Source organism: Mustela erminea, chromosome 12 (assembly GCF_009829155.1).
Source record: "Mustela erminea isolate mMusErm1 chromosome 12, mMusErm1.Pri, whole genome shotgun sequence".
Taxonomy (NCBI): domain Eukaryota; kingdom Metazoa; phylum Chordata; class Mammalia; order Carnivora; family Mustelidae; genus Mustela; species Mustela erminea.
The window spans coordinates 7,125,651-7,151,180 of NC_045625.1; the positions used below are offsets into that span (position 1 = coordinate 7,125,651).

The window sequence follows — 25,530 nt, forward strand, 5'->3', positions numbered from 1 at the left end:
GCACCGCGCAGCCCCGCCCCGCCGCGGAGACCCCCGGGAGGGAAGGAGACGGGCGGCGGGGTCTGGGCTCGGATCCTGCAAGCCCCTGGCGTTGGCACGTTGTGGGGAGCACTCCCACCCGCAGCGTGGGCGGAGAATCCGGAGTCTGCGCGCAGAGACGGGCAGGGTTCCACCAAGGCAGATGCCACACCAAAAGAACGCTAAAAGGGCGGTGTAGGCAGAGAGGTGAGCTGAGAGAGACTTAAGTAGCTGGCTCTGTGGCGCAATGGATAGCGCATTGGACTTCTAGCCGATCCCGGTGTGGTGATTCAAAGGTTGTGGGTTCGAGTCCCACCAGAGTCGAATTTTGATAGCTCCTCTCTCACTTTCATGTGAATATTTTAGGGACTCCAGTACCTTCACATGATTCAGAAGATGGGCAGACTTGAGGCGGGGACCTCTGTATCTGCGACAGCAATAAACAGGACGTCAGGGCTATTACCTCAGCATTCTTTCCCATCCTTGGTATCTTGCAAGCAGGCAGGTGCACCTGGTGGTACAAAGGGTGCGGATCTGTAGACTTGTACCTAACCGGCCTCTGATCGCTCTGGACCTTGCCCGGGAATCAGCTAACTTCCAAGCCTACGACTGGATTTGCCATCCCACCTGCCAAGCCCCCGGGACATTGGCCAGCTGCCCAGTGCTGTGTGGCTTTGGGCCTCTGAAAACCTGGTTCCTTGATAATCAAACATGTTGGGCATGCACAATTTCCACTTATCCTTTTATTTTATTTTTTAAAATATTTTATTTGTTTGTTTAAGAGAGAGTATGCGAGTGGGGGAGGAGAAGAGGGAGAGGGGCAAGCCGACACCCCACACTGACCCTGGAGCCCAATATGGGGCTTGAGCTCACAACCCTGAGTTAATGACCTGAGAGGAAATCAAGAGTCCGTAGCTCAACTTACTGAGCCACCCAGGCGCCCCGCCACTTACCCTTTTTTTTTTTTTTTAAGATTTTATTTATTTATTTGGCAGAGAGATTACAAGTAGGCAGAGAGGCAGATGGGGGGATAGGGAGTTGTGAGGGATAGCAGGCTCCCTGCTGAGCAGAGAACTGGATGCGGGGCTCGATCCCAGGACCCTGAGATCATGACCTGAGCCGAAGACAGAAGCTTAACCCACTGAGCCACCCGGGTGCCCCTCCACCACTTATCCTTAAATACATCCCCTAATTCCTTAATCCGGGAAGAAGTCCGTAAAGAGGGGAAGGGCAGTTTTCGGGGTCTCCTCATAGGAATGAAAAATGAATTTTGGTCTGAGAAGTACTTCGATTTATTCTTTTCAGAGTATAGAGTGCATCTGTTTGGGGAACCCAGGTAAATGAAAGCTCTGCCCCACCCCATCGCTATTACATTCAAGAGGCAGTGTGGTGCAGTGGTGATGGGCTTCTGCGTTGGCGTCCAACAGATACGGAACAGCTTCTCAGCTGAAAGTTCCGTCTCTGCTTCTTACGTATGAAAATTAGGACATACTATGAGTGCTCAAACCTTACAGAGTTCGAGTTGGCGTATGACATATTTTATTTACTATTGTAGTTTACAAGCGTACTGACCGCAAAGCACATTCAAAATCTAGGCATGAAGATTATCTCTGATTATGTCCGCAGGGCTTAGCTTGATAAATATTTGTTGAATGAACGACAGGCTTGAAGGCTCTGACTTGATCCAGGCCAGGATCCATGGATATAACAAACATGATCATTTCCACATTGTCTGCTGAGGTCACGTGTGCTGCGGGCAGAGATGGAAGATGGTGCTCGTGGGCAGCCCTGCTGCTCTCCTCCCCGCAGCCTGGTCACAATGGTGAGGCCAAAGCAGTACTCCACCCAGGCCCCGGACTTGGCCTGAGGGGGAGATGTGACACAGAAGTAACAGAACAGTCTGTCTTCAAATTGCTTACAATCTAGATGGACGCAGAGAGAGGCAAGTGGAGGTTAGATCACTAAATAGGTCGCTCCTCAGCAAGTGCCCACTGTACTTCTGTCAACACCCACCGCACACTATTATGACTTGTCTTCTTTGCCTTCCCAGTCAGGTACATCTGGGTTTCACTCCTAGGTGCACCCGAGGCACTGGGCAAATCACCTCTCCTCGTGGAGGCTCGGTGTCCTCATTTTTTTTGTATGTGTGTGTTAAGATTTTATTTTTAGGGGCACCTGGGTGGCTCAGTGGGTTAAGCCTCTGCCTTCGGCTCAGGTCATGATCCCAGAGTCCTGGGATCAAGCCCTGCATTGGGCTCTCTGCTCAGCCGGGCGCCTACTTCCCTCTCTCTCTGCCTGCCTCTCTGCCTATCTGTGATCTCTGTCTGTCAAATAAATAAATAAATAAATCGTAAAAAAAAAAAAAAAAAAGATTTTATTTTTAAGCAATCTCTACACCCGGTGTGGGGTTTGAACTCACAACCCCAAGACCAAGAGTCCCATGCTCTACAGACTGAGCCAGCCAGATGCCCCCTCAGTGTCCTCATTACAGAATGGGAATACAGTCATCATGGCTCCTGTCTCCTCGCGCTGGGTATGGACTCAATGAGATGGCGCGTGGCAGGCTCTCGGCACAGGGCAGGCGCGTTGAAGGCTGTTGGCTGTTTTAACTGCTTGACTCCAAGAGGGCGGGGATGCCGCTGTCTCCATCACCCTGGGACCCCTCACGTTTGGCTGACACTCAGGTGGTATTTGTGAAATAACCGGAAACTAGGGGCGTTGTGCAGCAGGACACATGGACAGGGGAGGGCCGTGTGGTGGGAAACTGGAAAGGCCTTTGCATGCCAGGCAGTGAAGAGCCACTGAGGGTTCCTGAGAAGGCCAGGTGTTGGGTGCTATTGTCTGTGGGACAGGCTGAGCTTAGCCTGACCTCACTGTGGGCTCCCTTCCACTCACATGACCCCCATCTGCCCTGCATTGGAGAATCAACACCAGCACTCGAACCTCCAGACTTGCCAGATGAGAGAACGCCATTCAGACTCACTTGAAGGCGCTTGAGTTCCCCAGGGGACAGAAGTGGTTTGGCCCCTGGCACGCAGTGGATGCTTACCCTGTAGATCCATGGTCACGCTTGGCACTGGGACCTCTGAACTACAGAAGTCCTCCCACTCTGGGTATATGCAAAACAAACACCTCTGGCTTCATTGAGTACATGGTGACTTCAGAGGCCTTGAAGGAACTTCCTGGAAAATGACAGCTTCTACTTCCTGAACATGTACTATGTGGTCAGTCACTGCACACACATAATGGCCCTGCTGTGGGATAGGTATATACTCTCCCTGCGTTTCAGGTGGGGAGCCAGGGGCTCAAAGGGGGAAAGGACCACCACAAGGGTGCAGTGCTGGGCAGGGGCAGGGCCAGGTCTGTCTGTCTTCAGAGCCTGTGCCCCCAAACATTGCTCTGAAGCCAGCTACCAAAGGCTATTATCAGGCAGAGGGAAAGGGAGCTTTCTCTGAGCTACCAGGAGAGGACTCAAGACAAGCTCCACCACAACCCAGCTGTGTGACTTGAGAGGCCACACCCCAAACCTGAGACCCATGGTCTTTACCGTGAAGTGAGGTTCTTGTGGGGTTCTCTGCTCCGGGATCAGCGTCCACTCTTTCAACTAAAGAAGCAGTGAGCCCCTACTGTGGGCCAAGCACTATTCCCAGCAGTGAGCGGAAAGAACCAGGTTCCCTGCCCTCCTGGGGCTGACACAGAACTCAGGAATAAATGAATAAAGAAGATCATTTCAGAGTGGTAAGTGCCAGAGCGAAAATGAGGTGACATATGTGTGCAGCAAGGGGCAGGGCATTTCTTGCCCAGGGAAGGCCTCTCCCAGGAGGTGACCTTTGAGCACAACTGTGAATGAGGTCGTTGGCTGTGTGATGACCAGAGGACAGAACGCTATTCCCAAAGATAGGAAGAAGGCCAATATAGTTTATGAAGATGAAGAATGGAAGTTTCTAGGTAGAAATTGGCAGAGACTTATGGGCTGTGATAAGATGTAAGGAAGCGGTAGCTACTGCCAGTAGAACTTTTTGCCAGTCATGAGTCTTTGGCAAAAATACCACGTTAAGGGGCGCCTGGGTGGCTCAGTGGGTCAAGCCTCTGCCTTCGGCTCAGGTCATGATCCCAGAGTCCTGGTATTGAGTCCCGCATCTGGCTCTCTGCTCGGCAGGGGGCCTGCTTCCCTCCCTCTCTCTCGCTCGCTCTCTCTCTGCCTACTTGTGATCTCTCTCTGTCAAATAAATAAAATCTTAAAAAAAAAAAGCCACCTTAAGATCTGGAGACCAGACTCCATTCCCAGCTAACCATGATGCCCAGTGTCCATCTCGCCAATGCTGTAAAGTCTCAGGGTGGGCCCTGGGTCCCCAGCTGGGCAGAGAAGGCATGCTCCTGCATCTGGCACAGTTGACTTTTACTGACATGAGGGTAGGGGTGCCTGGACTCTGGAAAGCTGTGGAAACATGACAGATCTGGAAAGGTGGTCCACAGTGCAAAGACGGATTAGGTCTGGAAAGCTCATCCCTCCTTTTTCTACAGAAATTCAAAGAGCTCAGGACAAGGCTTCCCTCTTGAAAAAGCTCTGGATCCGAGGTAGGCGTCCAGCCTCCCTACTCCGCCACTGGGAGCCCCAGTTGGGATGTGGTCGGCACAAGGTAGGCTGAGGCACTGGGCTGCCAGTGTGGGGCAGGTCTCAGACAGTCCCTGGTTCTAGTCCCAGCTCTGCTCCTATTGCCTCACAAGTAATACATCTCTTTGGGTTGTTGGAGGCATCGATGCAATAATGTATCTCAATTGCTTAGGCACATAGTACAGCTATAAAACCGTAGCCCTGGGTGCCTGGGTGGCTCAGTGGGTTAAGCCGCTGCCTTCGGCTTGGGTCATGATCTCAGGGTCCTGGGATCGAGTCCCGCATCGGGCTCTCTGCTTCCTCCTCTCTCTCTGCCTGCCTCTCTGCCTACTTGGGATCTCTCTGTGTCAAATAAATAAATAAAATCTTAAAAAACAAAAACAAAAACGTAGCCCTTATTATGAATAGGGAAACTGAGGCAGAGGAAGCCCAACCAGGAAGTCTTGTGGCCTGTGTTCTAGCTAGTTCAGGCAATTCCTTGCCTATCTCTAGGCCTTAGTTGTCCTATCCATACAGTGGGGAGCTGGCCCTCCAAAACTCTAAAGGCTCTGCCATCCTGAGACTGTGTCTGGTTGCAAATCTCCAGACAGGGCTGGCTGCTCCTGCCATGATCCTTTTACCCTGCCTGTCCCACTCCTTGGCCCTGCCCCAGAGAAAATGCCCAGGTGCCACTCCAGAATGAACCAGCCTCACAGCTGCCTCCTCACCTATGAACACAGTTTCGATAATCGCTTTCTGCCTGGGAGGGCCCTTTCTCTGAAGCCCTTCCAAAATCCTCACAGGAATGCTAGGAAGTGGGTGTTGGTTCTCTTCCCCTTTTACTGATGATGAAATGGGCTGAGGGAAAGGGAACAAACTTGCCCTAAGTCCCTCTGCTGGAAAAAGACGGAGGAATTAGGAATCGGCATCCCAGTCTGGCTGACTTCAGACCAAAGGAAAGAGGACACGTTGCTGAAGCTCAGGCTGGAGGGGATGTGTGCCCCGGGGCTCGAAGAACCATGGGCAGCACGGGGCAAAGGCAGAAAAAGCAGACACTTGGTCTGATAGCAGACTTTATTCAGACAGTGGAGACCTGCCCTTCTCAGGTCTTTGGAACTGGTAGAGCCCTTCCTCCTGGAGGATACCCAGCCTGGCGCCCAGAAAACCCTAGTTGGCAAGGACGGGTCCCAAACAGGAGCAGTGGACCTGAGACACCCCAGCACCAGGCTGGATGACGGATTCTCGCTCACACCTGGTGCTCTTTGGGCAGCTCCTGGCTCTCCTGGGAGCCCTGCTGCTCTGCCTCCTCCCTCCTGGGTGGTCCTCGAAGCCACTCATCAGTGGTTATGACAAATTATGACAAAGGATGTCCAAGGGTCAGTGTTCAAAGGAAAAGAACAAAGGTAATGGCCAAGCAGTCCTCTGGCCCCAGGGAAGGGGGGAGTGTGGGCGGCAGCTCAGGGCCTAGGCCCGGCCCCTGACATGCACACTGGGGGGGTCTGTGATGCCCAGCTCCTCCCGTAGAGCCCTCAGGGGCTGCTCCCAGCGCCGCTCATAGTACAGGTTGAGGACACACGGGGCTCTGCGCCCATTCTGAACCGCCCATGGGATGAGCTCTGACACCAGCACTCGCAGGCTCCTGTGGGGCGGCAGAGGAAAAAAGACATAAGGTCCACAGGGCCGGGTGTGCTGTACGCCCAGAAGTTGATGTGCATTTTCTGCCTTCAAAAACACCTTAAAAGGAAGGTAGTTATTATCCCCAGCAGCAGATGAGGAAACAGAAACTCAGGTAAAATCTTGTGCCCCAAATCACACATTTTGAATATGCCAAAGCCCAGATTTAAACAAGGGCTACCTAACTCCGGGAACTAACACTGGATTTGCCACCCCCTCCCCCATTCCATGTTCTGACCCGACACGGAGGCCTGGCCCAGGAGACCCTAGAGTCCTGTGAAACATCGAGGCTTCCCTCATTGCCCTGGAGACCCTGCGCCAGGCCAGCTGTTCCCTCCTGCCCCGGTCTCTCTACCCTGGCTTCCTGGAGAACCACTGGGGCTGCTCGGGAAGGCTGCATGCTTGTCCCATTTCCTGGAGCCCGGCTCCTCTGAGCTCTCCCTCAACCCCTCGCCACCTGAGCACTTACTGGGCACTGAGTCGGCTCGGTCCAAAGAGGGCACCCAGGATGCACATGGGCAGGCCGGTCTGGACAGCCTCAAACCACTTCACCACGATCTCCCCTGGGGGCAGGGCGAGGACGGGGTGGGGGGTGAGGAGAGGCCATGGTGCTCCCGCCAGGACAGAGCAAAGCATCTGCTCCTCTTTGCTCTCTCTTGTGCCCAGGCCTGGCCCCTGCTGGGCTTTGGGTGAAGGAGAGGGTCCAAGGAAGAGCAGGAGATAAGGGCTGGGAAGGAAGCTTGGGCTCAGAGCGCAGAAGACTCCAAAAGCCAGGCTGAGAAATCCAGGGTGGTTCCTATAGGCCGTAGGAGGTGTGGCAGGTTTGAGAGCAGGGAGCCCGATGCTTGGATGCTGCATCGGCTCAGGAACCACAGAGGCAGTGGTTCAGAGAGGGACGCATGGCACAGATGCTACCAAGACGTTCAGAAAGTGGAAAATGAGGCACTGAGCCGGCTGACTGGTGGGTGTCAGACCCAGGGGGACAGGCTGGCTAGCACCCTGTCCCCCACCCCCCGGCCCCAGGGCCGCCAGGGGTCACCACTCACCCAGGATGTTGGTGGGCATCCCCAGCAGGGTGTGGAGCATGTCGTGGATCTCCCGGTACCGCTGGATCACATAGGCCAGCTCCTCGTCGTCCACGAATCGGGTGGGTGCTCGGGTATCTGGGGAGACCCTCTGACAACCGTGAACCTCCCCTAGGTCTCTTCCCAACTGTTCCCAAGCCCAAACTAGCCAGTCTCTCCTTGACTGTAAACCACTCCCACCCAACCCATACCATGGATGGTTTCTGCCCACACAGGCCAAGAGGGGACGAGTCCTCGGGTAGGGAACATAGTGGCAGACACTCCCATGGCCTACCCTGACACACATAATGTCCAAGCCTGTTGGAATTTATGGCAAACAGCTCCAGGCAGTAGGGGGAAGCAATGGGTGCTTAAGGGGATAAGGTTTCAGTTTTACAAGACGGAAAAGCTCCGGAGGTTGGTTTCACAGCAATGTGAATATATTTAACACTACTGAACTGTCCGCTTGAGATGGTTAAGATGACAACTCTTTTTTTTTTTAAGGTAAACTCTACCCCCAGCATGGGGCTAGAACTCACAACCCTGAGATCAAGAGTCACACATTTGTCCGACCGGGCCAGCCAGGCCCCCCTGAGATGACAACTCTTATATTACCGTTACCTTACACCATTGTTGTGTCTTTTTTTTAACCACAAGTAGAAATAAAATGGGGAGAAAAAGGAATAAAGAACTTTCCAAGGCCCCTGATACTTTCTTTTTTTTTTTTTTTAAGATTTTATTTATTTATTTGATAGAGAGGGATCACAAGTAGATAGAGAGGCAGGCAGAGAGAGAGAGAGAGGGAAGCAGGCTCCCTGCTGAGCAGAGAGCCCAATGCGGGACTCAATCCCAGGACCCCGAGATCATGACCTGAGCTGAAGGCAGCAGCTTAACCCACTGAGCCAACCAAGTGCCCGATACTTTGTTTTTTAAAGATTTAATGGGGGGGTGGGGAGTGCCTGGGTGGCTCAGTTGGTTGAGCATCTGCCTTGGGCTCAGGTCTTAATTCTGGGGTCCTGGGATCGAGTCCTACACGGGTTTCCTGCTCAGTGGGGAGTCTGCTGCTCCCTCACCCAAATAAATAAAATTTATTTATATATTTGAGAGAGAGAGAGAGAGAGAGAGAAAGCGATGGCGGGTGCACACACAGGGAGAGACAGAGGGAGAGGGAGAATCCCAAGTAGACTCTGTGCTGAGTGTGGAGCCCAACGCAGGGCTCGATCCCAGGACCCTGAGATCACAACCTGAGCCAAAACCAAGGTCAGACACTTAAATGACTGTGCCACCAAGGTGTCCCTAATTTTTTTAAGTAATCTCTACACCCAAGGGGGGGGCTTGAACTCATAACCCCAAGATCAAGAGTCACATTTTCCACTGACTGAGCGAGCAGGATGCCCCAGCCCTGATCCTTCCCATGAGCTGTTCCCAGCCTAGGGTCCTCTCCCCCACCAGCCACAGCTTCACCTTGACAATGCCTACCTATCCTTTCTTTTCTTTTTTATCTTAAAGATTTTACTTATTTGACAGAGAGAGAGAGAAATCACAAGTAGGCAGAGAGAGGGGGGAAGCAGGCTCCCTGCTGAGCAGAGAGCCCGATGCAGGGCTTGATCCCTGGACCCTGAGGTCATGACCCGAGCCGAAGGCAGAGGCTTAACCCACTGAGCCACCCAGGCACTCCCACCTGTTCTTTCTGACTCGCCTTAAGTGTCCCCGCTGCAGGGAGGCAGTCCGTGACCCTCAGACTGCTCAGGTCCACATTACTGTCTCATGTAGTGTTCCATGCCTTGTGATGTGCAGTGCACGTGGCCCTCTTCTAGACCTGGACTTTCCACTATGGCAGCCACTCACCCCAAGTGGCCACCGAGCCTGGAAATGGGACAGCTTCAACTTAGCTATGCCATGGTAGGCATCAAATGCACACCGGGTTTCGAAGACTTAGTGTGAAGAGAACAATGAAATCTCAGTAATTTAGAAACAGTGATAACATGTTGAAATGACTGTATGGTCAGTACGCTGGATTAAAAAAAAAAATAGGCTATTAACGTGTTTCTTTTTGCTTTTACCGAAGTGGCTAACAACAGACTGGAAGTGACCTATCGGCTTGTGGTCGCTTTCTGTGAGCAGTGCTGTAGCGGCCTTGAGGCTGCCCACGGCTGCTGGCTGCTTTGTTCACTGCTAGACTGCCAGGGACTTTTCTGACCCCAGGAAGGGATGTCAACTGTCTCTCTGTGACCCGCCCACTAACTCTCTGAGTCCTCAGCAGCACCCATGCAGAACGGGAGCAGCCTAGTGTTCCTGTCCCCAAGCATGGTGTCAGCCTGTCCAGAGCCCAAAGGATTTGGTGGTTTCATTGCTTTCGGGTTGTTGGCTCAGTGCCTTCGTCTGTGGTCTGTGATCTCACTGGGTCCCAGTTCCTAATTTCTTCTCCAGGGAGTTCTACATGCCGTGTGAAGCTGAGGGTGATCAGAGTGACAGCAGTGACATTTACAGAGTACCTACTATGTGCCAGCACTCTATGAAGTCCTTCACATATGTCATCATAAGGCATCCTCACAACCATCTGGGGGTAGACACTTTAGGATCCTCAGTTAAAGATAAGAAAGATGAGGTTCAGAGAAGTTGAGTGAGTTGCCCAACATCACACAGCTAAGCAAGTGGCTGAATCAGGATTTGAAACAAAGTCAACTGGATTCCAAAGCCAACAGCCTTAACATCCATTAATTATAAGCCACGCAAGTGCCCTGGAAGATAAACATTAGGTCCCCTGCCTTCAGATAAGGAATAGGAAGCTCAAAGAAGTCCACTGATCTGCCCAGGGCCATAAAGCTGAGAAGAGAGGTAGGTTCTAATGCAGGCTACTCTTAACTCCAGAGCCCATGCCCATAATTTTGATGCCACAAGATGACCATAGCCCCTACCAATGACAGCCTCAGAGAGGGTGGCCTTACCTTGAACTCTGATCTCAACCTCTGCTGGGACAAAGGTGTTCCTTCACATTCTGTGGGCTGCTGGTTTCAGTGCCCTACAAGTGTCACAATCTCTATGGCTATTATCACAACTAGTGCTGAGACTGGGCAGGGCGCCCAGGGAGGCCCTGGCCGTCCCATCCCCTCCACAGTAACAAGAGGAAAGGCTCTGGGGACTTCAGAAGAAGGCGGCCACCCTGGTGGGTTTCCCATGGATGAAGTAACTTGCTTCCTGATGAAATCCGAGGAGATGGTAGGAAATGAGGCAGGAGCAAGTGTCGGAGAGTATGGGGAGCAGATTATTATCTCAAGGACAAATCTAGAGCAGTAGCTTCTTAACCTCTCCCTGGAGGATATTTGCCATGTCTGCAGAGATTCATGGCCATCGTGACTTAGTAGGAATGCTACCTGCAGCCATGGAGAGAGGCCGGGGATGTGGCCAACCATCGCGGAAAGTACCGGGCAGCCCTTACAAACAGAGAATTATCTGTTTCTGGGGCGCCTGGGTTAAGCATCTGCCTTTGGCTCGGGTCAGGATCTCAGGTTCCTGGGACCGAGTCCCGTGTCGGGCTCCCAGCTCAGTGGGGAATCTGCTTCTCTTTTTCCCTCTCGTTCCCCCCAACTCATGCTCTCTCTCGTTCTCTCAAGTACATTCACTGTATCTCAATTACTGAGAACAGTGTTCTAGATTTCAAGCAGTCAATAAATATTTGACCTGAATTTTTATATGAAATTTTTTCTTCTATTACTTGATTTCCTCCCCAAACCAGAGTATTAGTGCCACGAGAGCAGGACTTTGTCTAGTTCACCATTCTATCCCCAGCTCCTGGAACAATGGGTGGCACACGCAGATCTGAACGCGTGATGAGTTCCTCAGGATTTGGGACTCTCTCCTCCCTGCCTGGGGCAGAGACTGCCACAGCCTGTCATACCCTGGGGAAAGCACATTCTCTGAAACAGAGGAATAATACAGCAAGCAGATAAAAGCATGATCTGGGGACGCCTGACTGGCTTAGTCTGTGGAGCATGCAACTTTTGATCTGGGGGCTGTGAGTTCAAGCCCCACACTGGGCACAGAGATAGACTTAGAAATAAAATCTTTAAAAAAAAAAAAAAAGGCAGTAAGTGAGTACGAATTCATACTGGCTGTATGGAATCATCAAGTTGCTTAAGGGCTCTGAGCCTCATTTCTTCACCTACTAAAAGGGATAATAATAGGACATACTCAACAGGGAGGGTCACGCATGAACCTTCTTGCTGGGAGGCTTCAGCAAGATCAGGTATGAGCCTGGCAGCTGACACCCACTAAGCGGCTATTAGACACTGGCCAGTACTATTGTTTGGACAACAAAGCCTTGGGACAAGAGACAAAAAGCACACCTGGCCACGGTGGCCACTCAGGACTCCTCCTTCCTCAGGATGTCACTCCCATGCCCTTCTCTCCCTTTCCTAGGGATTGCCAAATGCACAGAAGCTGGAAACTCACATTAACATCCAGGAAACGGAGATACTCTTGGCCAAGGGAGCCCTCAGGCAGACTATGGAGCTTGTCTAGGTCAAGGGTGGACAGTGAGATCCGGGGACGCTCCCTGCAAGGCAGAAGGCAGGACTTAGGTTCTGGGAGGGCAGCTGCAGAGGCCGGTGAGAGGTCCAGCGAGAGCAAGGGTATGGGAGGCGAAGCGGCAGAGAGCAACAAAGGGGCCACAAATCCTATTGCAGCACCTGCTTCTGGCCAGGACAGTGGCAGGGACTGAGGAGACTACCACAGGCTAAGGTCATGGTTCCGGCTTGCAGTGGCATAATCTCAGGAGCAAGCCTCAGGTGTGATCCAGGTACTCACAAAGGGCACTGCAGGGGCAGGGGTTATAGCTAGCCTGTTATGGGAGCTAAGGGAAGGCAGAGGGATCTACGGTGGGATCTGGGCTGAGGCCACCACATTGCACTACCCACAGGTCATCATAGTGTATATATGAATGGCACCCATGGAGCTAGGCAGTGCCCAGCATGTGCATATGGCCAGGACATCAAGAAGAGCTCCCTAGAGGAACACAGTGTGGCTCCAGAGAGGTCAGGATCCCCAGAGAATGTCCCCAACCCCCCAGGTACAGCTGGGACCTACCGCAGGATCTCAGCACCCTCTGGATCCTTCCTCATCTGGTCCCTGAGGACCTTCAGGGCACAGTGTCCTGTGGTCTCCCCTAGAACTGCGACCATGTCTAAAAGGAAAGAAATGGGGACAAATGGAAGATATGATCTTGGGTATCAGACCTGGTCTGAGCCTCCTACATGATAAACCAAATACTTATCTCTTAGTTACAAGGATGCATGTTAAACATTTAGCAAATCCCGTGGCACACAGTAAGGGCTCAACGTATGTACCTATCGTCATTATCACTGTTATTAATCTATCAGGCTGAGACGGCGCTGGCTGGGACAGCGCTCGAGTTTATGTCACTTTTACACCCATTATTACAACAGAATATCATGCCTCCATTGATCACAGGCTTTGAAATCAGAGTGCTAGGTTTGGATTTAGGTACAATCCCTGTGTAAGTGAATTTGTGCAAAATGCTTCACATTTCCAAGCTAGGTACTAATTTATGAAATGTGGAGAACACCCTTCTTACAGGGTTAATGTGAAAAATCAAGAACCTCGTGCAAAGAAAACATTTAGTTCAGGGAGCAGTTGGCATATGGGGTCAGTGAGCAGTTAGCACTGTCATTTCTATTCGTAGAAGAAATAATACTTTCCAGACTTAGAATCCTGAGGATGAGAAAACTACTGTAGAACCCTAAGATGTTCCAGTCATACATCCAGCAAACATTTATTGAGCATCTGCTGTGTGCCAGGCACAACCTAAAATACTTCTGAGAACAGTGCAACAGGGCAGTCGAGGTGTCTGACCTTATAAACTTGAATATTTAGTGGAATGTTATAATTTGATGTATGTTATAACGAACTTTTTTTTTTTTAAAGATTTTATTTATTTATTTGAGAGAGAGCATGAGAGGCGAGAAGGTCAGAGAGAGAAGCAGACTCCCCATGGAGTTGGGAGCCCGATGCGGGACTCGATCCCAGGACTCCGGGACCGTGACCATGACCTGACCCGAAGGCAGTTGCTTAACCAACTGAGCCACCCAGGCGCCCCATGTTATAACGAACTTTGTAAATCATCTATTTAATCCACGGGTTTCTCAATGTGGCTGGTTGGCAGAATCTTCCGGTAGGTGGTTATTTTTAAAAAATAACTTTAAAAATGCAGGCCCTTCCCTCCCCTCCCCAGGCTCGGGCTGATTCGGACTGAGTTCAGGGTGGGACTGGGCATCTGCCTTTTTGTGAACCTTGCGCGTGGTGATGGGATGCAGCCAGGTTTGGGAACCCAGACCTAGTCTACTCTCCAGTTACCCCTAGGGGGCGGGTAGAGGAAGGGGAAGGCACCTGCCCAGGTTCCCCAGGCCAAGGGCGCGCGCCAAGCCCCCGCTGCCCTCCCGGGAGCGCCGGACGCAGGCGACCTTACCGTGGCGGTACGGGTTATAGAGAGCCATTCCCGCCGAGCCGGCGGCCAGCAGCGCCTTCTGCAGCGGGGAGGTGGGGATGTGCCCGGGGTAGAGCAGGCCGGCGCCATGGCGCACGCCTCGGAGCGGCACATCTACTGGGCGAGGAAAAGGCAGCGGTCAGAAGAGCCCGGCACCCCAGGCCTCCCTCCCGCCTCCGCCACTTGCCTGCAGCCGGTCCCCGGGGGCCGCCGAGTGCGCGGAGAGGGCGCAGGGCCGAGCGCAGCAGCGTCGCCATGGCAGCGGGCACCCGCCGGCGGCCGCGGGAACAGGCGCGGGCAGGGCCGAAGCTGCAAACCTCTCCGGCCGCGGAGGGACTTCCTCCTTTGAAGGAGGAAAAATCGTAGCACGGACAGGAGAGGGCCCTATCACTCAGTATGAGAAGGAAACCCAGGCGACCTGTCTACCATCTATTCCCACCGAAGCAAAACTCCCCATTTCCCCTCACTCCCAGAAAGGGTCCCCGAGTGATCCCCGCTCGGGGTTCAGCGTCGGGCCCTATTGTCCTCTCTTCCGTGCGTTTTCCCCGAGGCCAATAAGACGTGAACCTCTTCCGGCTAAGAAACATGGCGGCACCCATGGTCCCGACTACATTTGGGAGAGGGACCGTACGGCACTTCCGTTCGGGTACAGCTATTTCACCAGCGGGCGCCGCGCGGGCTTCGGGGATGGGGTCCCGCGGCCTGGCGCGGCTGCACGGGCTCTTCGCAGTCTACAAGCCCCCGGGGCTGAAATGGAAGCACGTGCGGGACACCGTGGAGCTGCAGCTTCTGAAGGGTGAGCCCCTCGAAGCAGACCCACGATCCTGCTCCCGTTCTCCCGGGAGTCCATCTCCGCTTCCGATCCTCCCAGCAAAATGAGGTTCTGTGACCCAGGCCTCTGGACCGAGCGGAGCGCTTTCCTAATCAAGGAGTCTGTACACTCCGTTATTCCTCACTTTCCCCTGCGTTCAGACAGCTAAACGGTATTGTCTGGTGTCATAGGTTAATAGAGTCAGATTTTGAACCCGCGCCTGTTTCTTAACTCTGCTGTTCGCTACATCGTGGACTTTCTCTTCCACGTCTCCGTACCTCCTAGTCTCACCTGCCCCAGGTGTCTGGACAGAACTGACCTGATGTCTTGACCTTTGTGTACTCAGGTGTCAATGCTGGGAAGGCTCCCGCTCCTGAGCAGCGTGTTCGTTTCCTGCTGGGCCCCGTGGGGGACGGTGAAGAGAAGGCGCTTACTCTCACCGCCACCAGTGTGCCCACCCTCACCAACCATCCGCTGGGTAAGGCACATTGAGGCAGGCGCCTGGGTGTCATTTCCCAGGCAGTCTGTGCTCAGAGTCAGTGTCCCTGTCCATGATCAGACTCTTGTCCCTTGAAAGGCCACAGCGGGGATGAAGGATTTATTTGACGGGGAATAGGCAAATTTTCCTGCAAAAGGGCCAGATAGCAAATATTTTAGGCTTTGCAGGCCCGATTCTGCCATTGTAGTGCAAAGAACCCGTAGGCAATATGGAATGCAGTGACCCTGGCTGTGTTCCAAAAGAACTTTATTTATGGAAAGTGACATTTGAGTTTCATATAATTTTCCTATGTCACACAATATTATTTTCTTGATTTTAGGGGGATCATTGAAAAATGAAAAAAAAAAAATTTTAACTCATGGGCCTTTGGAAAAACAGGCTTGAGGATTTGGCTCGGACTGTAGCTTCTGGCCCTTTTAGCTATGCTGGGATTCCAGATGGGAATTGAGACCCTCAGGTAGAAGTCCTAAGGCGGGACTTTGGGGTTCTTGGGAAAGAGTGACTTATTTTTTTAAAGATTTTATTTATTTGATAGAGATCACAAGTAGGCAGAGAGGCAGGCAGAGAGAGAAGGGGAAGCAGGGTCCCCACCAAGCAGAGAGCCTGATGTGAGGCTGGATCCCAGGACCCTGGGATCATGACCTGAGCTGAAGACAGAGGCTTTAACCCACTGAGCCACCCAGGCACCCCAAGAGTGACTTTTTTATTCAGCAAAGCTGCCCAAGAATGAACTAGTTGTAGTGAGCTCCCTGTCACTAGACAAGATAAGGAAGACTGAGGGATTCAGCCAGAAACTACTAAAATCCTTTGGCAGTGATATTTAGTGACTCTACAGTATAGCAGTGACAAGTATGTTCTGAGAATCTCTCCTGTACTAGATATCATGTTAAGCTTTTACCAAGTACCATTTCATTAAATCTTCATCACCATGTGAGGTGGGTCCTGTTCTCATTTCACAAATGAGGAAACTGAGACTCAGTGTTGACATTAAATAACAAAGCCTGGATTCAGTAGGCACTTAACCATCCCGTATCCCTCCCCCAGATACCTCTTGTTCTTGTTCTGTGGAAGCGTATATGCTTCTGGCTCATTCCTGCATACATTCTTAATTTCTTTTTTTTTTTTAATAGCGTCATTGTATAATTGATGCAGATTTTAAACAATGCTTTTATTTTAATTTTTTTATTTTTTTAATTTTAATTTTTTTTTTTTAAGATTTTATTTATTTATTTGACAGACAGAGGTCACAAGTAGGCAGAGAGGCAGGCAGAGAGAGAGAGAGGAGGAAGCAGGCTCCCCGCAGAGCAGAGAGCCCGATGCGGGGCTTGATCCCAGGACTCTGGGATCATGACCCGAGCCGAAGGCAGAGGCTCCAACCCACTGAGCCACCCAGGCGCCCCTATTTTAATTTTTTTAAAGATTTATTTATTAGAGAGTGTGAGCAGGGGGAGAGGCAGAGGGAGAAGCCTGACTCCCCACTGAGCAAGAAGCCCAGTGTGGGGCTCGATCCTAGGACCCTGGGATCATGATCTGAGCCGAAGGCAGATGCTTAACCAACTGAGCCACCCAGGCATCCCTCATTAGTTATTTCCTGAGCACCTGGTGAGTTCTGGGCATAGGGTTAGAACTTGGGACCCATACCCCACCTTCAGGAACTTTCCACCTCCATTTTCTTACTGGGGTGACCAGGACTCTCCTGCTGCCGCTGAGTAGGAAAGTTGCTCCCAGTGTTCTGCCTAGTTCCCTCAAAGCCTCTCACTGGGAGAACGATGATAGGCAGAGTAACAGGCCCTTTTTCTGGAGTCAGGGAACTGAGGAAATGGTTCTAGGCCCCAGATTCTGCAGTGGGGAAGCCTGAGAGTCCAAACTGCTCTTCGTTTGGGCTCCATGAGGCTACATCCTAGGGATGAAGCCATGGCGCAGGCTGAAGTCATCCTGGAGGCTGGATCCAGCAATCCAGGGAGCAAAGGGACCCCGTTTGTTTGTTTCTAGTCTGTGGACCAGCATGCACCAGCCTGAAGATTGGCGTGGGACACCGGCTGGATGCCCAAGCATCTGGGGTGCTTGGTAGGTGATGTGGTGAGCCCAGGGGTGCAGTGATACAGTCTTGGGCGAAGACCCTGGGAGTGAGGGGAGGTGAGGGCTGGGGGCGAGTTACTCTGAACCCCGCCCACTTCCAGCCTGACAGCCATTGCCTGCCACTGCCTGCCTTCCCTGCTTCCTGCCCCAGGTCTGGTCAGCTAGTAGAAGGGGGGATGTCGTAATTGTCCACCTTTATCAAGTGATGTCTGCGTGTCACATGTAGTATGAAGCCCTTTACACACGTGTTTTCATGACAACCTTATTAGGTAGGTAGTTTATGATTTTCACCAAGAAAAGAAGGGTCCAGGAGCTTAGGTGACTGGGTCTGGGTCACGTGGCTAGTGACCGCCCCTGGTCCAGGGAGCAAAAACTGTCATCACTTGTGTGGGGTAGCCAAGCGCGTGACTCTGGCCCCACTGGCCAGGGTCTGAATGTCGCTGGGGCTGGACACACAAAGCCCTGAGTCACGAGCCATCTGTGTCCCTAGGGTCAGGCGGTGGCCACATCCTCCATGTGCGGTAATCACAGCCCCCTTGTCTCACTTCCTGGGGCACAGGCAGGCAGACATGATCTCATGCTCCCTCTCCCTGTCCTCCCGCTCCAGTAGTGAATGGAGGGTCATTCTCTCCTTCAGCCAGAGGGAGAAACAGGCAGGAAGAGGCAGGGAGCGGCCACAATGCCCCTTTATTGGGCCCTTCCTTTATGCTTACGACTTCCTGCGCATTGCCTCAGTGTTCATAACACACACAGGGATCAGACGGTATCTTGTATCCCCATTTTACAGATGGGGAGCCTGAGGCCCAAGGAGGTTGATGGACATGCTTAGAGCCACCCCGGATTTGTGGGCAGGTCTGTGTGACTGAGCTACTGGTGTGTTTCTTTTGAGTGGATCAGAACTCCCTGGGGCACTTACTAAGGATCAAGGCCCCTCCCCTCCATGAGTCAGAGTCAGTACAAATGGGTGGGCCCCGAAACCTACAATTTCATATCTTCCCCGGGGAGCTCACTTGCTCCCTGTAGAAGAAACTGTGCTTGTCCTCTTGCTGGCTTTAGTAGCATCGGAGATGGAAGTATGCGGGTGGTGGTTGTGGGGGCTGGAGGTCCCAGGGCAAGGGGAAGGGGGGAGGCTGGTGTGAGATCAGCCTGGGTGTCTTCCAGTGCTCGGCGTGGGACATGGACGCAGGCTTCTCACCAGCATGTACAACGCTCACCTCACCAAGGTATGGGGACGCTGGGGACAACTCATTTAGCCCCTGCTCCTTTCCCTGGGGCTCACTGGCAGGAAATCTGAAGCTGAGAGGACTCGATGGGGTAACACCCAGGTTATCAGCCAGCCTTGTTTCATGGCCTGGTGCTGGAGGAGACTGTAGGGATAGCGTGGTAATGACCTCTAGCCTTACAGCAGGCCATCCGCTCTGTGCTGAGCACTGCACGTGGATTCCCTCGTGGGTGCCTCCCTGCTTCCCCACAAAGTGGGATCTGCTGTTAACCCACCTCACCGATGAGACCATTGAGGCACAGAGAGGGGATGTCATTTGCGCAGGGTCGCGTAGCCTGTAAGGAACAGAACTGCTGTTTGCACTTGGATCTGTCCAAGGGCCAGAGCCTGATCGTGACCCCACTCTATCCCCGCTCCCCACCTCCAAAACTGAGAGGTGGATGTCACCATCCAGGCATCAGGGAGTTTGTCTCTGGCCTGGGGCTGTGGAGTCTGGCACCATGAGAGGGGACAGACGTGCTGTGTTAGGGAGCCTCCATTTTTAATGGTTAAGAGCACAGATTCTGGAGCCAGATGGCTTCCTTTTAAAACCGACTTCTGTCCCTCTGCCAGCCGTGGGTCCCTGGGTGGATTACTTAACACTCGTGTTCCTCCATTTCCTCATCTGTAAAATGGGAGCGCTAAGAGTACCTCCTCTCTAGGGTCACTCTGAAGTTTAAGTTACATGCACTGTACTTAGCACAGTCACTGGCGCATGGTAAATGCTCTGTAAATTATCGCTGCTGCTGTCATCACTTCTGTGTGGCAGAGGCCGCTAGCCACACGGATCGTATTTGGAGGCTGGGGAGAAGCCAACCGGGTGCACTGGGAGGGGCCCGGCCTGAGCAGTTGTCAGGTCTCGTTAGAGAGGAGAGACGTGGAGGCACGGGATGGTCACCGCCCTTTGTGGGCAGGTGCTTGCTGTCAAAGGGGAGTCTGGCACCCTTCCTGGGGGGGACAGTGGGGTGGCTGGGTGGGGGCTGAGTGCCTGGCTCCCTGCGGGGAGACCTGAGGACCCCCCATCTGCAGCCTGTCTAGCAGGTCGGGAATGGGAGCTGCCGGGCGCACCTCCCTCCTCGGTGCTAAGGGTGAGCAGGGACTCTGAGCACATCTTTCCTTCCCTGCCCTGCAGGATTACACAGTACGGGGCCTCCTGGGCAAAGCCACAGATGACTTCGGTGACGAGGGGCGGCTGGTGGAGAAGTCCACATATGGTGAGAGCCGGGAGGAGCCCGGGCGGTGGGAGGAGAGGGCTGTGGCTGCCTTCGCGCTTGCTCTCCCGTGCTGCTTCACCCCCACGCCGGCCCCGCAGGCCCCGCTGACTCCAGCACGCTCAGGCTGGCTGTGGGAGGCCTGTGGGCACATCGTTCTGTCTGGCAGGTACAGTTGCCCTGCGCTCCCTCTGCCTCCCGACCTGGCACAAATGTCACCTCCCCAGGGAAGCTCCTCTAACCCCAGATGAACTAGATGGGCTCTGAGAACTGGAACCAACTAATGATTAGGATTTCTTAAAGTTTATTTATTAGAGACAGAGAGCCGAAGGAAGGGCAGAAGCAGCAAGGGAGAGAGAATCTCAAGCAGACTCCACGCTCAGGGTGCAGAGCTCCATGTGGGGCTCGATCCCATGACTCTGCGATCATGACCTGAGCCAAAATCAAGAGTCAGATGCTCAACTGACTGAGCCACCCAGGTGCCCCATGATTAGTGATTATTTATTATCTGTCTTCCCACCCCACACTGTCCCCGTGGGAGCAGGGACCATGTCATTCCACGCCTGTGGTTCTACGCAGTGCAGAGCCTGGGACGTGGAAGGGGGTAGTTAGGTGGATGGAAGGATGGTTGGATGGCTCATTCTTCATTTCTTTTTTTTTTTAAAGATTTTATTTATTAATTTGTCAGAGAGGGAGAGAGGGCATAGGCAGACAGAATGGCAGACAGAGGCAGAGGGAGAAGCAGGCCCCCTGCTGAGCAAGGAGCCCCACGTGGGACTCGATCCCAGGACGCTGGGATCGAGACCCGGGCCGAAGGCAGCCGCTGAACCAGCTGAGCCACCCAGGCGTCCCTCATTCTTCACTTCTTACACTCCCAATGTTCTAACACTTTCTGTAAGATCAATTATGTTTTTGTTTTGTTTTGTTTTAGATTTTACTTATTTGACAGCACAAGTAGGCAGAGCGGCAGACAGAGGGAGAGGGAGAAGCAGACTCCCTGCTGAGCAGGGAGCCCGATGTGAGGCTCGATTTCGGGACCCTGGGATGGTGACCTGAGCTGAAGGCAGAAGATTAACCGACTGAGCCACCCAGGCACCCCCAATTACATTTTTTTATTTGACAGATATTTTTGGGCACCAGCCATGGACCAGGCTCTTGGGGGGCGGATATAGGATGAATCAGATGGGATCCCCAGGCTCAGTGAACTCAGTCTAGCAGGGAGAGCTGACACACACCTCTGCATCTTGTGCACAGGATTAAGACCGTGGCAGAGTAACACTGTGTAATCCGTACGGGTGGGTGTGTCAGCATCCAAAACACATCCAGAGACAGTTACCAGGTTGACTCTGGTTGGGAGGCAGTGGGAATTTGGAGGAGGGGAGATGCTTGTTAGTAATGCTGAGCTAAATTTCTTTCTTCTCCTTTTTTCTATTTTGTAAAGATTTTATTTATTCATTTATTTATTTGAGAGGGAGAGAGAGAGAAAGAGAGAGAGAGAGAGAACGTGCATTCAGGGAGAAGGGGCAAAGGGAGATGACCGTAAGCAGGCTCCACACTGAGTGCGGAGCCCAGCACAGGGCTTGATGTCACAACCCTGAGATCTCGACCTCAGCAGAACTCTTAGATGCCCCTAAGAGTTGGATACTTAACCCACTGAGCCATCCGGGTTAACCACTTAACCCACTGAGCCATCCTCAGCAGAACTCTTAGGCGCCCCTAAGAGTTGGATACTTAACCCACTGAGCCATCCGGGTGCCCCCTGATCTAAATCTTAAAGAAGAGGGGTGCCTACTTAACATGCTCTCCCTCTCCCCCTCCTTCCGGCATGCACGTGCTCGCTCTCTCAAATCTTGTAAAAACGTTTTTTTTGGTTTAGTTTCCTTTTAAAATTTTATTTATTTGACAGAGAGATCACAAGTAGGCAGAGTGACAGGCAGAGAGAGAGGGGGAAGCCAGAGAGCCCGATGCAGGGCTCGATCCCAGGACCCTGAGATCATGACCTGAGCCGAAGGCAGAGTCTTACCCCGCTGAGCCACCCAGGTGCCCCTAAAAACATACTTCTTTCTTTTTTTTTTTTTTTTTTAAGATTTATTTATTTATTTATTTGACAGACAGAGGTTACAAGTAGGCAGAGAGGCAGGCAGAGAGAGAGAGGAGGAAGCAGGCTCCCTGCTGAGCAGAGAGCCCGATGCGGGGCTCGATCCCAGGACCCTGGAATCATGACCCGAGCTGAAGGCAGAGGCTTTAACCGACTGAGCCACCGAGGCGCCCCTAAAAACGTATTTCTTAAAGAAGATTTGTATGTCAATTATATAACTAAAAAATAATGTTAAAACCAAAGTAAATTAAGAGGTTTTTTTTTTTTTTTTTTTTTTTTTTTTATCTGAGAGAGAGAAAAAGAGGACAAGCAGAAGGAGCTGCAGGCATAGGGAGAAGCAGGCTCCCCACTGAGCAGGGAGCCTGATGTGGGTCTCCATCCTGGGACTCTAGGACCATGCCCTAAGCTGAAGTCAGACACTTGACCCACTAAGCCACCCGGCCTCCCAAACCAAAGCAAATTAAATGCTGGGCAGAAACCCAAGGGCAGAGCTGCAGGAGGCAGGGTAAAGAAGTGACATGGTCCAGGAGGGCTTTCTGGAGGAGGCTGCATTTGAGCTGGGCTGTCAAGGAGGGGGGAGGCAGTGGTGGTGGGTCCATTTCAGGTAGGACAGCAGCATGAAGAAAGCCAGACAGAGGAGGTCAGAGGTCTGGGCTCTTCATGAGCTGACAAACCTTTGGTCACCACACCTGTGCTCAGAACTCTGGCCCAGCTAGGCCCCAGGGTCAGCCTCCTAGCAGTCTGTGAGAATCCCCAGGCCTAGCTGCTGCCTGTCCTAGTCACTCAGTGGGACCAGCAGGCAGAGCCTCTTGCCATCTGTGTCTACGTTCAGACAGATGGCATTCTCCCTCCCAGGGTCCCTGGCATATTAAAACCCAGACAGACTGAGGCTCGGGGGACCTGGCTTAGAATGTTGAATAAGCCATAGTACAGCTTTGAGCCTCCTTTCCCAAAGAAAGTATTCTTAACTTGGAGTCTGTGAGCCCCTCAAAAAATGTCCCCACAATGCTGAGTTCAAGCATAACTTTCTGAGAAGGGGGTCCTGGGCTTTCGTAAGAGTTTCAAAGGACTCTCAAGTCCCTGAGTGGAAGCCCTGGGACCAAAGGATGCCCTCGGACCCCTCCAGGTTCCAAGGATGGGGCTGGTTTGAGGGAAGGGAGTCTGCCAGCTTGTTGTGGCCTGTCCTCGGCAGGCCCTGGGGGGCTGACCATCCCTTCGCCTTTCCAGATCATGTGACCAGAGAGAAGCTGGACCGAATCCTGGCCCTGATCCAGGGTTCCCATCAGAAGGCCCTGGTGATGTAAGTGGGGCCCCATCTACACTCTCCTGAAAGGGACCCTTGAGGGGGTGCTGGGAGAGTAAGAAGTGAGAAGTGCCCCCTGGGCTCCCTGTAGGCTCCGCCCACCCTGGGGCAGATTCTAAGGACTTTTCTTTTTGGACCAGCCCTTGCTTCCACAGCACCCAGAAGTGTTTCTTTGTGCCAGGCCAGCCCCTGGGGAGACCAGGGGGGATCGAGAGCCCCCAGCTAGCCTCAGTGAGAGGTTATGATTTAGTGGAGAGGGAAGCCAGGAACCCAGATCACATGACCTAGAGCCAGTGGGCGGGAGCGGGCAGCATGCCCTTGACTGGAAGCTAGGGAGACTGCAGAGGAGGCCAGAGCCTGCGTTTAGGGATTGGAGGGGCAGGGAAGATGGAAAGTGCAGGAAAAGCTTCAGGGAAGCTCTTCATGAGCGGGGCAGGGCCAGGGGTAAACTGGGCCCGGCTCCCCATCCCATGCGAGCCTCTTCTGATCCCCAGGTACTCCAACCTGGACTTGCAGACCCAGGAGGCCTATGAGATGGCTGTGAGAGGCTTGATCCGGCCCATGAACAAGTCCCCAATGCTGGTAACGGCCATCCAGTGCATCCACTTTGCGCCTCCGGAATTCCTCATACGTAAGTTGCCGCAGGAAGTTGGAGCATGAGACGGGGCTCCTGGGTTTGGGGAGCACTGTGGAATGCCCTCGCAGAGGCCAGCGCATGCCTGCCCTGGTGTCTGCTGGCTACGGCACCAGCGGCCAGCTGCCTTCTCAGCCTTGGACTGAACTTGGCCCATCACAGAGCACACAGACCAAATCCTGTCCTATCTGCTGCGAAGTTAGCTTTGAAGCCCGACCTTAGCGAGCAAGTTTATACTTAGTGGTTCATTTCCGGTGTGTCCCAATGTTTCAAGTTGCCGTGGGCCATCAGACAGCGCCCGCACCTCCCCAGTCCCACCCAGCTCAGCCCCTCTCTCCTTCTCTCTCCTTACTCATAAGGGCTCCTGGAGTGCTCACCGGGACTCCCAATGATAAGCACCTTGAGTACATTATCTCTTAAAATTCCTCACCCATTTTACAGATGAGCCTTAAGTCTTAGACTAGAGCTGCCTTCTGGAAGTTAACCTGCACACAAATCCCCTGAAGGTCTTGGGGGATGGGGAGCAAACTCTGATTCCGCAGGTCTGGGTGGAACCCAAGGTTCTGCACATCTAATCAACCTTAAGGGCTGGCCCCTGGGCTGCGCTTTGAATAGCAAAGCCCTGCAGAGCTTGGTCTTCGGTTAAGGTGATCTTATAGCCAAGAGGTATCACGGTGCCGATCTAGATAAGAGATCTAGATAAGATAACCGGAGGCTGTGTGCCCAGCCTTGGGATCTGTTGTATGTCTCCGACAGAGGTGCAGTGCATGCATGAGACACAGAAGCAGCTGAGAAGGCTGGTACATGAGATCGGCCTGGAGCTGAAGACCACCGCCGTCTGCTCCCAAGTGCGGCGCACACGGGATGGCTTTTTCACCCTAGACGATGCCCTCCTGAGGACCCATTGGGACTTACATAGCATTGAGGATGCCATCCAGGCTGCAGCTCCCCGGGTGGCTGCAGAGCTGGAGAGGAGCTTGGGGCCAGAGCTGGGCACCCAGCAGCTTCAGGATCCTGGCAGGCCCTGGGACTCTAGGGGGCCAAGCTCTGCCTTGGGGCTGGAAAGCAGTGCTGGGCATTGACAGACCCCGTGGCTGGCAGGACAGTGGATGGATAAGAATTGTTCATGAGCTGGAACAGCTTACTGTGGAATACAAGAGTAAGGGAAGCTTTTCTACATGTGACATAAAATTCTGAAACTATACGAAAGAAGATCAACAGACTTGACCCCACGGAAAAGGAAAAACTTTTCCTATGGAGGAACAGGTGATAAGTGATAAGACAGATCAAAATACTTGTAATATGTTTAAGAAGGAATATCCAGGGACGCCTGGGTGGCTCAGTGGATTAAACGGCTGCCTTCGGCTCAGGTCATGATCCCAGGGTCCTGGGATCAGGTCCCACATTGGGCTCCTTGCTCAGCGGGAAGCTGCCTCTCCCTCTGCCTGCCACTCTGTCTGCCTGTGCTCACTCTGAGAAATAAATTAATAAAATCTTAAAAAAAAAAAATTGGGGTGCCTGGGTGACTCAGTGGGTTGAGGCCTCTGCCTTCGGCTTGGGTTGTGGTCCCGGGGTCCTGGGATCGAGCCCCACACCGGGTTCTCTGCTCTGCAGGGAACCTGCTTCCTCCACTCTCTCTGCCTGCCTCTCTGCCTACTTGTGACCTCTCTCTGTCAAATAAATTAAACAAAAAGAAGAAGAAGAATGAATATCCAGGGGCACCTGGGTGGCTCAGTCAAGCTCAGATCATGATCCCAGGGTCCTGGGATTGAGACCGGCATC

At 52.8% G+C, this 25,530-nt stretch overlaps 2 protein-coding genes and 1 non-coding gene across 5 annotated transcripts; 2 read left to right on the forward strand and 1 right to left on the reverse strand.

Annotated features, from left to right (window-relative positions):
* The first annotated feature begins 251 nt into the window (after positions 1-251).
* On the forward strand, positions 252-342 carry TRNAR-UCU. The gene is given in 2 exon segments: positions 252-288; positions 307-342. It is a non-coding gene; the product is annotated as a tRNA-Arg (tRNA).
* Positions 343-5,671: 5,329 nt separating this feature from the next.
* Positions 5,672-14,143, reverse strand: COQ4 (coenzyme Q4). 2 transcript variants are annotated; one of them, XM_032306899.1, is made up of 7 exons: positions 14,040-14,143; positions 13,835-13,966; positions 12,436-12,532; positions 11,803-11,905; positions 7,333-7,462; positions 6,756-6,849; positions 5,672-6,251 (listed from the first exon to the last, which is right to left on the reverse strand). In XM_032306899.1, the coding sequence occupies exons 1-7, from the start codon at positions 14,107-14,109 to the stop codon at positions 6,077-6,079; spliced, it is 801 nt and encodes a 266-aa protein (XP_032162790.1). In that variant the 5' UTR covers positions 14,110-14,143; the 3' UTR covers positions 5,672-6,076. The 2 variants fall into 2 exon arrangements, with proteins under 2 accessions (XP_032162790.1, XP_032162791.1); XM_032306900.1 differs by lacking the exon at positions 6,756-6,849.
* Positions 14,144-14,416: 273 nt separating this feature from the next.
* Positions 14,417-25,028, forward strand: TRUB2 (TruB pseudouridine synthase family member 2). Of its 2 annotated transcripts, XM_032306897.1 has the most exons (8): positions 14,417-14,648; positions 15,010-15,141; positions 17,155-17,229; positions 18,403-18,464; positions 19,635-19,716; positions 23,039-23,111; positions 23,609-23,745; positions 24,505-25,028. In XM_032306897.1, the coding sequence occupies exons 1-8, from the start codon at positions 14,438-14,440 to the stop codon at positions 24,828-24,830; spliced, it is 1,098 nt and encodes a 365-aa protein (XP_032162788.1). In that variant the 5' UTR covers positions 14,417-14,437; the 3' UTR covers positions 24,831-25,028. The 2 variants fall into 2 exon arrangements, with proteins under 2 accessions (XP_032162788.1, XP_032162789.1); XM_032306898.1 differs by lacking the exons at positions 14,417-14,648; positions 15,010-15,141 and adding an exon at positions 18,029-18,093.
* Positions 25,029-25,530: the final 502 nt, after the last annotated feature.

Coding starts and splice junctions, on each gene's coding strand:
- COQ4 (XM_032306899.1), bottom strand. CDS start 14,109: ATGGCGACGCTGCTGCGCTCGGCCCTGCGCCCTCTCCGCGCACTCGGC. Junction 13,967..14,039: donor CCCCCGGGGACCGGCTGCAG/GCAAGTGGCGGA, acceptor CTCGCCCAGTAG/ATGTGCCGCTCCGAGGCGTG. Junction 12,533..13,834: donor CTATAACCCGTACCGCCACG/GTAAGGTCGCCT, acceptor CTTTCCTTTTAG/ACATGGTCGCAGTTCTAGGG.
- TRUB2 (XM_032306897.1), top strand. CDS start 14,438: ATGGCGGCACCCATGGTCCCGACTACATTTGGGAGAGGGACCGTACGG. Junction 14,649..15,009: donor GGAGCTGCAGCTTCTGAAGG/GTGAGCCCCTCG, acceptor TTGTGTACTCAG/GTGTCAATGCTGGGAAGGCT. Junction 17,230..18,402: donor CCAAGCATCTGGGGTGCTTG/GTAGGTGATGTG, acceptor GGTGTCTTCCAG/TGCTCGGCGTGGGACATGGA.